Source organism: Equus quagga, chromosome 8, assembly GCF_021613505.1.
Source record: "Equus quagga isolate Etosha38 chromosome 8, UCLA_HA_Equagga_1.0, whole genome shotgun sequence".
In the NCBI taxonomy this organism is placed as follows: Eukaryota; Metazoa; Chordata; class Mammalia; order Perissodactyla; family Equidae; genus Equus; species Equus quagga.
Genome location: NC_060274.1, coordinates 23372317 through 23385873, shown reverse-complemented (window position 1 = coordinate 23385873; position 13557 = coordinate 23372317). Strand labels below are relative to the sequence as shown.

The 13557-nt window shown below is 36.9% G+C and overlaps 1 protein-coding gene across 1 annotated transcript in view; it reads left to right on the top strand.

Moving 5' to 3' along the window:
• VTA1 (vesicle trafficking 1) overlaps positions 1–13557 on the top strand; it is a 73733-nt gene that overhangs the window by 30143 nt on the left and 30033 nt on the right. Inside the window, exon 5 of the mRNA XM_046670269.1 lies at positions 6466–6574. Within this exon, the coding sequence (XP_046526225.1) occupies positions 6466–6574 (109 nt within the window). The remainder of the gene's footprint in view (positions 1–6465; positions 6575–13557) is intronic.

Sequence of the window (13557 nt, the reverse complement as noted above, 5' to 3'; positions counted from 1 at the left end):
GAAGAAAAAGATGTTTGAAGAAATAAGACCATCGATTTCCTAAACTGGGTGAAAAAACAGTTATGGATCCAAGAAGCTCAGTGAACACCAAGTAAAATAAATACAAAGAGAACCATACCTGAGAACACGTGATCAAACCAGTGCAGGTTGGTGGTGGAAGAGAAAACCCTGGAAGAGCAGTCTTGGGAAACAACACATTACATTACACACAAGGGAACAGTGCTTTGAAGGATGGTTAACTTCTCACTTTTTAGAAAAGTGCTGGCAAGAGGATGATGACATTGACATATTTAAAGTACTGAAAGAAAAAACGAACAAGCGAAAAAACCCTGTCAACTTAGAATTCTATATAGAATGAAGCTATCCTTCAAAAAATGAAAGTAAAATAGGACCTTTTCAGGCAAATTAATTCATTGCTAGCAAATCTGCACTAAACATCTAAAGAGCTAAAGAACAGCAGAAAGAAAGTTTTTCAGGCTGAAGGAAAACGGTACTAGATGGCAACTTGGATTTACAGGAAGGGATAAAATGTAGACATAGTGTGTAAGTATATAAAAACTATATACTTTTTCTTGTGTTCATTTCTTTAAAAGATACATGACTAAGTAAAAATTATTATAACTAGATGTATATTTGGTAAACCCAAAAGAAGTCAAGGAAAGGAAAGAAGGAAACAAAAACAGAGATGCCTAATATAAAACAAATAGCAAAGTTTAGGCCTAAATATAGCTGTTGTATCAATACATCCTGTATATGTAAGTGGATTAACACTCAAATTTAAAAGTAGAGATTTTCAAACGATAAAAATGCAATCCATAACTTACATTGTTTACAAGAGATGCCTTTCAAAAACAGACACAGATATTTTGAAAATGAAAGGATAGGAAAAAATATTTAATGCACATACTAAGTAAACAAATCCCAAGTGGCCATATTAATATTAAACAAAGTAAATTTTAAGAAGATGTGTTACTAGAGGTAAAATGGGACATTTTGTGATGATAAAGGGTTTAGTTCATCAAGAAGATATTATAGTTATAAATGTCTGTGCACCTAGTAACAGAGTTTTAAACTGTATGAAACAAAAATTGATAGAAATAAAAGAAAAATATAGAAAAATTCTTAATCATAGTTGGAGATTTTAACATCTCCCCTCAGTCATCAATAGAATAAGTAATTTAAAAACAGTAAAATTAAAATGAATAAAGACTGGCCACATCAAGTATTGGTTAGAATGTGGAAAAACAAGAGCTTTCATACATTGCTAGGTGAAAATGTTAGGTGTTATTACCACTTTGGGAAGAGATTCGGCAGATTTTTATAAGGGTGAACTTACACCTACCCTTTTACCCAGCATTTCCTCTTTGGTGTTTATCCAAGAGAAATGGAAACATATGACTAGAAAAAGACTTGTTCAAGAGTGCTCATAGGAACTTTACTCATAATAACCCCAAACTGGAAACAACCCAGATGTCCCCCAACATCTGGAAATGATAAGTAAATTGTGCTGTTACTAGGAAATAAAAAGGGACTACTGATATGCCTTACAACGTGGATGAATTTTGTAGATATTATGCTGAGCAAAAGAAGACTCAAGAGAATACAAACTGTATGATTCCCTTTATAGAAAGTACCACAATAGACAAATTTATTCTAGTGAAAAAAAATAGGATGCTTTTTGTCATGTATAACAAGGGGAAATTGTTCTGGAAATGGATATAAAGTAACTTTCTAGGAAACTGGAAGTGTTATATTTTGATAGGAGTATGTTTTACACAGGCTTATCTATTAAAACTCATGCATCTCAAGGTATGTCAGTTTTACTGCAAAAAATATTTATAGTTGAAGATTGAACTATTTTTTCTAAGTTTGGTTTTTCTTGATGGTATTGGGTTGGCAATTCTAAAACTGCTTCCTCTGTATTATAGGATTGAGCAAACGAGTAAATGTATTGGGGGAGCCAGCTTTCTCACTTCTAGGGAAAGAAGTTATAATATGAGATGGGAGAAGACGAGATTGTATTATGGTGTTGGATTGGAATTGGAGATGTCCATATTAATTTATGTTTTTAAGTATATTATATAGAGGAATAGAGCAAAAGAGATATATGTATATAGATAGTATATATGGATACTATAAATGTTTTACCTACAATATATGCATGTATTTGTGTATATACAGCATACATACATAGACGTGTGTATATGCACACGTAAAACAGATTTCCTCTATCTCTGTACTGAACTAACCTAGGAGCTACGAAGTACCAGCAGCAGTGAGCACCCCTTGTGCCTAATTTTGGGTTCTGAATACCATCCATCTGTAAAAGGAACTAGAGCTCTTGTAGAAAGGGCTGAATCGAGGGCTGGATCAGGGAACGTACTGGATGAAGCTGGACCTTCTTCTTGTGCCAGAAAGTAAAGAAGTGTTCACATAATCTTGGGGACGTAATAAAAGGATGCAGAAGCAACTTGAATGGATTCCCACTGTCCAAGTCAGGGACAGTTTGAGCATCAAAATAAGAATGATATTAATAGATGATAACCTACTGAATGAAAAAGAATCCATGAGTCCGCACTGAAACATACAGTGAAATAAATAATGGAAGAACAGAGAAGACTCTTTACAGTAGAATTCTAACTCATAAATATAGAAATAATGATGGAGTTAGAAATCATTAATGGGGTTTAAAACTAGTGGGTTGAAAGTTTGATGAAGAGCAGGATATTTACATTAGTCCTTAAATATCTCCCCTCAAATTGCTTGTTAATTTTAAAGGGGAAAATAGTAAGTCTGTAATGGAGAAACGTCTGACACTACTTTAAGCAGGTCATCAAACTCAACACAACCAATATTGAGACCAACCAGTATCATGTGCCTCCTAATAAGATGAAGTGAGAAAGGCAAACATCACTTCAGTGCTAATCCTGCCAAAAATGCATAACCTGAACCTAATCACGAGGAAACATCAAACAAATACAAATTATTCGACATTTCACAACAGGCTGGTATTTTTTAAATGTCCGTGGTCAAGAAACGAAAGGCTGTTCCAGATTAAAGACTTAGCAGACATGACAGCTAAATAACACATGCTTCTTAAGACAGATGGACCCAGGGGAGGCATAACTCCTGAGGACGTCATTGGGACAGCTGACAGAATTTATTGGGACTGTGGATCAAACAGTATTCTTCTATAAGTGTTAAATTTCCTGATTTTAATAACCATTGTGTGTGGTTGTCCTTGATCTTAGGAAGTGCATAACGAAAGGGTAAAGGGACAGAGTGACTTCCAACTTACTCTTAAATGGTACAGGAAAAAATGCATATATCTAAATAAACAGATTGTATATTAATATATTCATAGTAAGTAATATGCATGTGTAAATAGATAAAACAAACAAAGAAAGATGTAAACAGGGGAATCTGAGTGAAAAGTATATTGAAGTATCTTGTACTGTTCTTAAAACTTTTCTCGAGGCCGGCCCCGTGGCTGAGTGTTTAGGTTCATGAGCTCAGCTTCGGCAGCTCAGGGTCTCGCCGGTTAGGATCCTGGTCGCAGACATGGAGCCACTCATCAAGCCATGCTGAGGCGGCATCCCACATGCCACAACTGGAAGGACCCACAACTAAAAATACACAACTGTGTACCGGGGGGCTTTGGAGAGAAAAAGGAAAAATCTTAAAAAAACAAAAAACAAAACTTTTCTCTAAGCTTGATGAAACTATATAAAATAAAAAATTATTTCACAAAACTATATATATATTTTCTTTTTTCAAAAGGTAATGGTTCTTTTTCTTACCCCAGTAGATTAAGTATTAAACAGTTAATGTCCATACCTTTGGAAATCTTTTGGCTACTTCAATATACATTCCAAATATTATAAAAATAGAGTAAATTGAATTATTTAAGTATTATAGTTATGATTTTTTGTTACAGTTTTACTCTCATTTTTAAAACTTGTTTTATAAAATTTGTAGCTTTGAAAAATATAAAGTATAAAAATATTGAATAAATCTCCATCAGGAAATACTTGTAATTTGTGGTTACAAATATTTCAGTATATGAGTCATTGTGATGATTAATTCGTTGAAGCTGTGTTTTTCAAGCATTTCTCATTGTGTTATGTCCCGTGTTCGTGGGCGTTATATAGAGCCCTTGTTGTTTGTTTAATATACTTCGGAGAATTGAGGGATTAAGAGTATGTATGTGTTACCCATATGTTACGATTAAATTAAGAGGTTATTAATCTCTTTTATATCACTACTTTGAGATGTTGTGAGAGCTATGGATTCTCTCCCCTGTGTATTGCATTCTTTGTACTTTATCAGGGTTCATTGACACCCTGTCTTCCCGCTGGCCTTCCTCTGCAAGCCTCAGCCAAACTGCATACTCAGGTTTAACATTCACAGTTATTCGTTAGCAAAAAAGGTTTTACTCCAGTCCAGTGTTTCTCGCAGTGTTGTTCCAGGACAGCCAGCTTCAGAATCATTTGGGGTACTTGATAAAAAGAACATGGATTCCAGATCTACTCTCCAGTTATTCATTCACCAAATATTTGTTAAGCTCTAGTATATACCAAGCCCAGTTCTAGCCACTAGTAATACAGCAATGGATAAAATCCCTGCCGTAATGGGAATCACGCTTCTCTGGTGGAGACAGACTGTAGACAAATTAATAAAGAAAAAGTACAGTATATCAAATGATAAGCGTCAGAGGGAAACTCAAGGTAGGGATAGGGAGGGTCAATTTAAATAAGGTGGTTGGTGGGGCCGGCCCAGGGCCACAGCAGTTAAGTTCGCATGTTCCGCTTCGGCAGCCCGGGGTTCTCCAGTTCGGATCCCGGGTGCGGACATAGCACTGCTCAGCAAGCAATGCTGTGGCAGGCGTCCCACATATAAAGTGGAGGAAGATGAGCACGGGTGTTATCTCAGGGCCAGTCTTCCTCAGCAAAAAGAGGAGGATTGGCAACAGGTGTTAGCTCAGGGCTAATCTTCCTCAAAAAAATAAAATATATATATATAAATAAGGTGTTTGGGTAAGGCCTCACTGAGAAGGCAACGTTTTAGGAGCCTTGAAAAAGATAAGAGAATGAATCATACACATGTTCCAGGAAGAGGCAAGAGAAAGTACAAAGGTTTTGAGACAGTAAAGGTTACGTGTTCAAGTTGAAGAAATAGCAAGGAAGACGATGTGGCTGAATCTGGAGTGAGGAGAATGATATGAGGTGAGGGTGGGGAGGGCAGTTCAAACAGAATTGATAGGATTTGACTGCTGTTTAAAAAGTATTACCCCTTTCATTGTAATGAGCGAGGGTGGAAATAGGGAGACCCGTTAATATATTATTAAATAATCAAAATGAAAGGTAGTGCTGGTTCAGACCAGAATTTGCAGTAGAAGATGTGCAGTTGGACTTGGGTATATTTTGAATGTAGAGCTGACAGAATTTAAAAGATTTATTGGTAGAGTGTTAGAGAAATAAAGGACTCAAAAATAACTCCAAGGGTTTGGGCTTGAACAGCTGCAAGAATGGAGTTGCCATTTGCTGACCTGGAGGAACAAATTTAGTGGGAGGTCACAAGTTGGTGCATACAAACCTCCGGGGTGTCTTCTTATAGCACAGGTTCCGATTCAGGAGGTCTGGGATGGGCTTGAAGATTCTGCCTGTCTCAGAAGCTCCCAGCTGATACCAGTCCCACTGGTCCATGAGTATCATAAGGTCAATTGAAAATATAAGCTAAAACTCCCTGGCGCATCCCAAATTCCAACAGATTTTACTCCTGTTATTTTTTAAAGCAAAATCTCATCTTATTTTCTAGCATATAGCGTAAATTTTAAGGCAAGAAAGAAGAGGCAGCTAGCAGATTCCTCACTGATATTTCTAGTTCTTCTTACAACGACCCCATGAGGTATTATTTTCCCCTTTGTGGAACTGAGGTAACTGGGAGTCAGAGCTATAGACAGCATACTGCAGGTTAAAAGGCCAGGTTTGCCTGGGTATCTCTCTGTTTGTTTGTTTGCTTTACTACATCATCTTAGTTTTCCTTTTGTTTTCATAGATTTGTCCAGATCAGTTTTTTTCTCTTTGTTGAATATAGTTGACTCTGTTAGCATCTTTTCTATTTAATTTTAGATTCCATGCAACCTAGTCCTCCCCTGTGCATAAGGGTTGCAAGTTTTGCTAGAAGGACACTCCCATATTTCCATTGCAGACCTTTTCTGAAATACAGAACCGAACAAGAGAACAAGGCATGTGTTTTGGGGAAGACAGGTTTTTATGAAGTCTGCCAAGCCCGAGACAGTTGGTAGAATCCAGTGGTAAGGTGGGGAGGTTGCCAGACCCTTTCAGAGCTGTACCATGCAAAAATGGGTTTTATCTCAGAAATATGATACAGGTCAACATAATTTTATATTTTTAGTTGATTCTTTACTGCGGTCTAATATTGATATAAAAATATTTCTTTTAGAATGTGAAACACAGGAAGTATGCAAGGTGGAAGGCAACATATATCCATAATTGTTTAAAGAATGGAGAGACTCCTCAAGCAGGGCCTGTTGGAATTGAAGAAGATAATGGTATGTATTTATTTATCTGAGTAAGATGATTCAGTAGAATCATAGTTGTTTAGTATATTATGATTCAAAGTCTTCAGAAAGAGCCATACAATTTTCTTTCCCCGTCAGGTCCAAAGTCCATGTAAATTAGATATAAAATCATAAATTTAGTGACAGGAGAGATTAAGGCAAAACTGTTCTAATATCTGTCTTTGTCAACAAATGGCTTGACTATCTCCTGCAACTCTTATCAGATTTCATTCCTACATGGAACAGGCAATTCGTTTATAATATATAAATTATTTCCAAACTACAAAGAACATAGCTATTCTTTCTTTAATATATCTATTTGAGGTTTTTTTTGCGGGAGGCTGGTAGTAACATTCACATAGTTCAAAATTTATATAGTATATAAAAAATAGGAAGTGAATTTCTTATTCCCTCGTCTTCCCAGATCCTACTGAAACCCAAATAAATAAATATTGTTTTTAGTTTTTTTGGTCTGTCTTTACAGAGATTATATTTTATGACTTTACAAGTAAATAGGAATATATATAGCCCCCTTCTTTCACACAGTTGGCAAATACACACTCTTCTGCACCTGTTTTGGGTTTTTTTGTGTGTTTTTCTTTTTTTACTTAATATATATAGGAAAATTTCACCATCATGTTATAAGTGGTTTTATAAAATCAAATCATGAAAAAATTTTCACTTGGCCTTTCAGTTAATGTGTGATGGAAAAGAAAAGGAAAAACGTTTTTCACTTACTTGTTTTTGTTGACTAGACATATAGGAAATTGACTGTTACAACGAAAACAATAACTGTTTTCTGAATTAAGAAAATTCCAAAATGATCCTTGCATTTGATTATACAACTTTTAGGCATCTGTGAAAGATGATCCTCAAATGCATGGGTTGGTAAACTTTTTCTTGAAAGGTCAGATAGTAAATATTTTAGGCTTGTAGGTGATACTGTCTTTGTTGCAGTGGCTCATCTCTGCTCTTGTAGTGCAAAAGGAGTCGCAGACAATAAGCAATCAAATGAGCACGTCTGTGTTCCAGTAAAACTTTATTTACAGTAACAGGCAGCCAACCCGCTGGTCGTAGTTGGCCAGCTCCAGGCTAGTCCATCTCCTTAGATCTATTATGGTGAATTCTATTAAAAGATTGCCAAATGTTGAACCACCTTTACACTGTGTAATAAACCCCATTTGGCCGTGATGTATTTTTTTTAATACTGGTGAATTCAGTTTGCTCCTACTATATCATTCAGGATTTTTTCATTGACATTCATAAGTAAAATTGGTCTAGTTTTACTTTTTGATATCTGTGTTACACTTACTTCATAAATATAACTTGAAAGTCTCTAGTGTTTTTCTGCTTTGAAACATTTTAAATAAGCTTGGAATTATCTTTTCTTTAAATACTTCCTAGAATTGTTTGTGAAACCAATTGTCCTTGGTACTGGGGATGGCTTGTTAGCACTATTCTTCTATGAAAATTAATCCTCTTCGCTTTCTTAAAATTCTCTCAGTTAGTGCCCCATGAGTGAATGTGCACTGATGAAATTAATGATAATTTAGTTCTTTTAGGCCATTTTAGTGATATCTGCATATCTGTGCTATCCTCACAATTTTTCAGATGACTCTTGTATTCCAGTTCTGTGTGCTGGTATATTTATGTGTACAATGTTGTATAGGTATCCACTGATAAAATATGACAGCTATGTTGAGTATTTCCATATATTATTTAAGAATGAATGAGTGGCGTGTAAGCATTTGAAGAGATGCTGAAATATTTAGTCAAAAGGGAGAAACAAATTAAGACTGCAGCAAGATAGTCTATATACGTACTAGAATCTAGGGCTAAAATTTAACAAGCTGATAGCACCAAGTGCTGACAAGAACGCCAAGTAACTGAAACTCTGATACATTGCTCTTGAGAATAGAAAAGGAAAACAATTTGGTAGTTTTGTATAAAATTGAAAATATACTTAGCATTAGATCTAGCAGTTCCACTCCTAGGTGTTTATTTACCCAAGAGAAATGCAAATGTGTGTCCACACAGAGATCTGTATATAAATGTTTATAGCAGCTTTATTTGTAATTGCCAAAAAGTGGAAATAATCCAGATGTCATCAGTTTGTGAATGGATTAAAAATTGTGGAACATCCTTGTAGTGGAATACTACTCAGCAATTAAAGAGAAAGAACTGTTGACATATGCAACAATACGGACTGATTTCAAAAGCTTTATTCCAGAAAGTGACGCCAGCGTCATGGCGGGGTGAGCTCCCTGGAACTCTCTCCCCTCCAACATACAAAAAAGAGCAACCACATTCCAACAAAAAATATCCTAACAGCACTGGAATCCTCAGAGACCCCCAGCAGCCAAACAACCGAGGGCGGAGAGGCTGGAGCCCCCCTCGGAGGAGCGGGAACGGGGTAAGAGAGAACTTCACTCCCTCCCCTAAAGACTGGGATCACTGCTGTGGGTGCGGGAAGGGGGGGGAGGGGCCACGCGTCCACGGGATCGTCCAGGACTCCCACCACCTGTGCACTGGAAACCCTCTAACACGGGAAAGCTTTCGCGTGGGGTGACCTCAGCAAGCTAAGACCCCAGGAGAGCAGATAGCGAGAGCTGATCGGGAAACCGCGTCTGCGTGCAACAGAAAGTGACCCCCTCCCCACAACCAGTGCTGTGCGCTGCCATCTCAGCTGAAGTTGGAGGGCTCAGAACACATGGCTCTCGACCCCCATCTAGTGGTGACAGGCTGTGGCTGCAACCGAATAATAGCATCATGCGCAAAAACTGTTCCTCTACCATCCAGCAATTTATAAAAGCTCCAGTCCAAAAGGAAGACAGTAAAAACACAGAAATATGTCCTGAGAACTTGGAAATAGGTAAACTACGCGACAATGAATTCAGAATAGCTATCATCAAAAAACTGAATGAGGTAAAGGGAAATATGGAGAAACAAGTCAACAATTCTGGAGTTACTTCACAAAAGAGATTGAAACTATAAAGAAGAACCAATCAGAAATACTGGAGATGAAAGATACAAGGGATTAGATAAAACAGAATATGGATTCCCTGAATGCCCGTGTGGACACCATAGAGGAGCAAATTAGCATAATTGAACATAGGGTTAATGGCTCCATACAGAGGAAGAAAGAGAACGAAGACTAAAAAACTGAACAAAATGTCTGAGAAATAGCCGACTCAGTAAGAAAGTGCAACTTAAGAATCTTCAGTATGCCCAAGGGCGTGGAAAAGGAAAATGGAGCAGAAAGTGTGCTCGAAGAAATAATAACAGAGAACTTCCCAAATCCAGGGATTGAGAGAGAAATGTGTGTGGAGGAAGCTTTCAGATCTAGATTTGTCAATGTGAAAAGACCTACTGCAAGGCATATAGTAGTAAAAATGGCAAAAATGAATGACAAAGAAAGAATACTCAGGGCAGCAAGGCAGAAGAAACAAACTTTATGCCAAGTGAAAGAAACCAACACGAAAGGCTACATACTGATTGCAGTTGTGTAACTTTCCGGAAAAGGCGTTGCTCTAGAGACAGAAATCAGATGAGTGAGTGCCTAGAGGGAGAGGAGGGGATTTAGTGCAGAGAAACACGGGGAAAGGTTTGGGATGATGGGAATATTTCACATTGTGGCTGTGGTGGTGGTTACACATTTTGCAAGTGTCAACACTGCATACCTAAGAAGTATAAATTTTACCATATGGAAATTGTATCTCTAAATCTGCCTTTAAAAGACCAAAAGAAAACAGAAAGTGGGGAACTATCTTTTCCTTATTCATTTATTTATAGCAATATTTAGATTTTATAATGCCACTCAGTGAGAAAGACATGCTGCAGCTTTACATATGAATATTCTGTGTACATTATTTTGCAGTTCAATTTCTAGAGAGGCAAGCTTCCATGCAGCATTTCAAGTTAACTTTTTGTTCTCTGTTTCTGAAGCACACGTCATGATGTGTCCTTGTCTACTCTTTAGGCAGTCTTTTTCATATAGAATCCTTCTTATACATTTTATATAACAAATGCCTTGCCTTCGTATAGTGCCTTAAAGCTTGCAAATTGTTTTCACATAGCCCATACTCACAGAAATCCCTAAGAGATAGTTTATGTTATTCCAGTTTTACAAGGAGGAAATTGAGGTTCCACATGAGTTTTGGCCGCAGAACCACAAAGGAGGAGAACTAGAATTTGGGTCTTGGCCTTCTTGCTCTATGTCCTGTGTTTTTACACTAACACTACAGTGTGAATAATGTAATATTAAGTTGTTATTAAGTATTTAAAATTGACTATTCTTAAACATGGTTAAGGTTTTGGGTTATTTCTCGTGACAGTGAACTGGGATTTTTTTAAGTATCTTGCCACAACACTATTGCTTACTTTTCATTTGATATTGTAGAATGTTTTACATGCTTCCTTCCCTCCTTTAATACTGATCATAATCAAGAATGTTTTATGTCAGTCCTACTGTTTACAAGTGACCACAAGATCCTTAGCCTACCAAGCCAGACTCAGCACAGTCTGGCACCAACCTGCTCCGCCAGTTTTATTTCCTCCTCCTGTCTCGATTGTCTGCTCAGGCTGCCATAACAAAATACCATAGCCTGGGTGGCTTCAACAACAGACGTTTATTTTCCAACAGTTCTAGAAGCTGGAAAGTCTAAGATCAAGGTTTGGCAGGGTTCAGTTGCAGGTGAGAGCCTGCTTCCTGGCTTTCAGACAACCACCTTCTCTCTGTGTTCTCACATTGCGGGGAGAGAGCGAGCGAAAGAGATCGTTTCCTCTTCTTATAAGGTCACAGTCCTATCAGATTGGGCCTCCACCCTTATGACCTTAGTTGCCTTCTAAAGACCCCATCTCCAAATACAGTCACATTAGAGGTAGGACTTCATCATACGAATTGGGGGGGGGGGGGGGGAGCACGGTTCAGTCCATAGCATCTCTGTAAACCATTTATTACAGCCATAGAAGTTAAAAGCCAGAAGGTACCTTTGTCTCTTCAGTTAAAACCATTCCTCTCTCTTATTAATCTTTACCTATCTGAATCCTGCCTATCTGTGATGATCTCTCTTTCATCTGAATTTTTGCAGAGCTATTTTATGTGTGTGTATGTATGTATATAAAGCCTTATAAGATATATACTATTTGATAAAGTGAGTGTCTTCATAATTCATGGTAATATTTATAGTTTATAGAGCACTTGCTAGGTAGTAGGCCCTGTGCTAAACATTTTACATATGTTATCTAATTTAGTCCTCGTAACTTCTGAAGGTAGCTGGGCATCCCTAGCCAACTTCAAATAACTAGTTAATAGAACCAGGATTTGAACCCAAATCTTTCTAATTTTAAAGTGTATGCTCTTGTTCTGCATTTAAGCAAATGCATTTTTTCCTCAACCAGTTTGACATTAGATAAGTCGTAATATGTGTTTATCTTCCCCATTGAGCCTTACAAGAAAATGTCTCACCCAGTCAACAGGATAACTGTTAACTTAACCTTCTCTTGAGAACACAGTACCAACATTATGAGGAACACTTAGGTGCTTTAGACATGATGTAGACCCCTAAATTTGTCATGACGTTCCACCTCCCAGGACATACCCTTATGTTTGTATTTTTAAAATGTTAGATTTTTTTTCAATCATTTTTAAGAAATACTTTTTTTTCTCTTTAATAGCCTTTTGTTGGCAATAGCCAGGTACCAGGGATGAATAAGACATGGTCCCTTACTTGAAAGAACTTACATCCTCATGGGGAGCAATAGGTTAATAAGCAGCTATAATACATGGTGGTAGAGACTGTGCCTGAGGTGAGTCTTTCAAGATAAATTGAACTAAATCAGGTAAACAAAAAGGAGAAGGATGCTACAACTAAACAAAAGAGCATCTTCGAAAGCAAGGAAGCAGACTGAGAACTGGCTGGTCTATGAGAATTAGGGAAGAAAAAAAAAGAAATACTTTTGAGAGTGAATAAGAGAAAGATAATTCTGCACGTTGCAAGATGACTGCAGAGGCTCTTAGTAACCCAAATTATAAATAACAAACGCCTGGGTAAGATATTAGTCATGAGGGTAAGGAGAAGGAAGTAGAGTTAAGGAAGTGTAATCAGTAGAACTTAGAGATAGTTTAATTTGGAAGAAGAGGAAGGAAGTGGAAGATGATCCCTAAATTTCCAGCCATTCAAAGACATGGCTAATAAGAGAGGAGCAGATATGGTGGGAAAAATTAAGAGTATACATTGATATGCTAATGTGATTGCACTTGAATATGTCCAGCTGGCAATTAGATATTGTACCAAAGATTTAAAAAGAAGGATCTGGCCTAAAAGTAGAACTTTGGAGTTGTCTGCCTGAAAGCAAGAGGTGAAGCTGAAATAAAAATGTTGGTCACCCCAGGAGAACAGATAACAAGAACTAAGGCCGAAGATGGAAGCTTTCTTCACATTTAGTAACTACATTAAATTGGAAATGAAACTGAGCCTCTTCTATTATCTCGTTACATTTAAGGTGGCTCTTACACAAACGTATTCATAATTCATAGTAAATATAATAATACATGTTGTATTTATCATTACCTTCAAACGTGATTCAGGAGATACTTGACCTTTTGTATGTGGTTATGCATATGTTCTTAAATACACCATGAAAATGCCTTTGTTGTTTTAAACATACCGTTTTACTGTGCAGTAGGATTTCTGAGGTATCTTTTTAGATACATTGAAATGCCTAATAAATGATCAGTTTTGTTTTTTAGGCGTTCTTTCAGTATCAGTGACTTCTCTAATCTTAAAATTTTTAACCTTTGCCCTTAAAAGTAGGACGTATAACATTTTGATTATTATCATGATCTCTTTTGTTCTGAAATCATTGTTTTAGGCCTTTTATAATACTAACATAATAGATTATTAAATCTACATAATTTTTGTTTTCCAAAAATCGGCTTAAATGGAACCTGTAATTTCTGTTCGTTGTTTTTC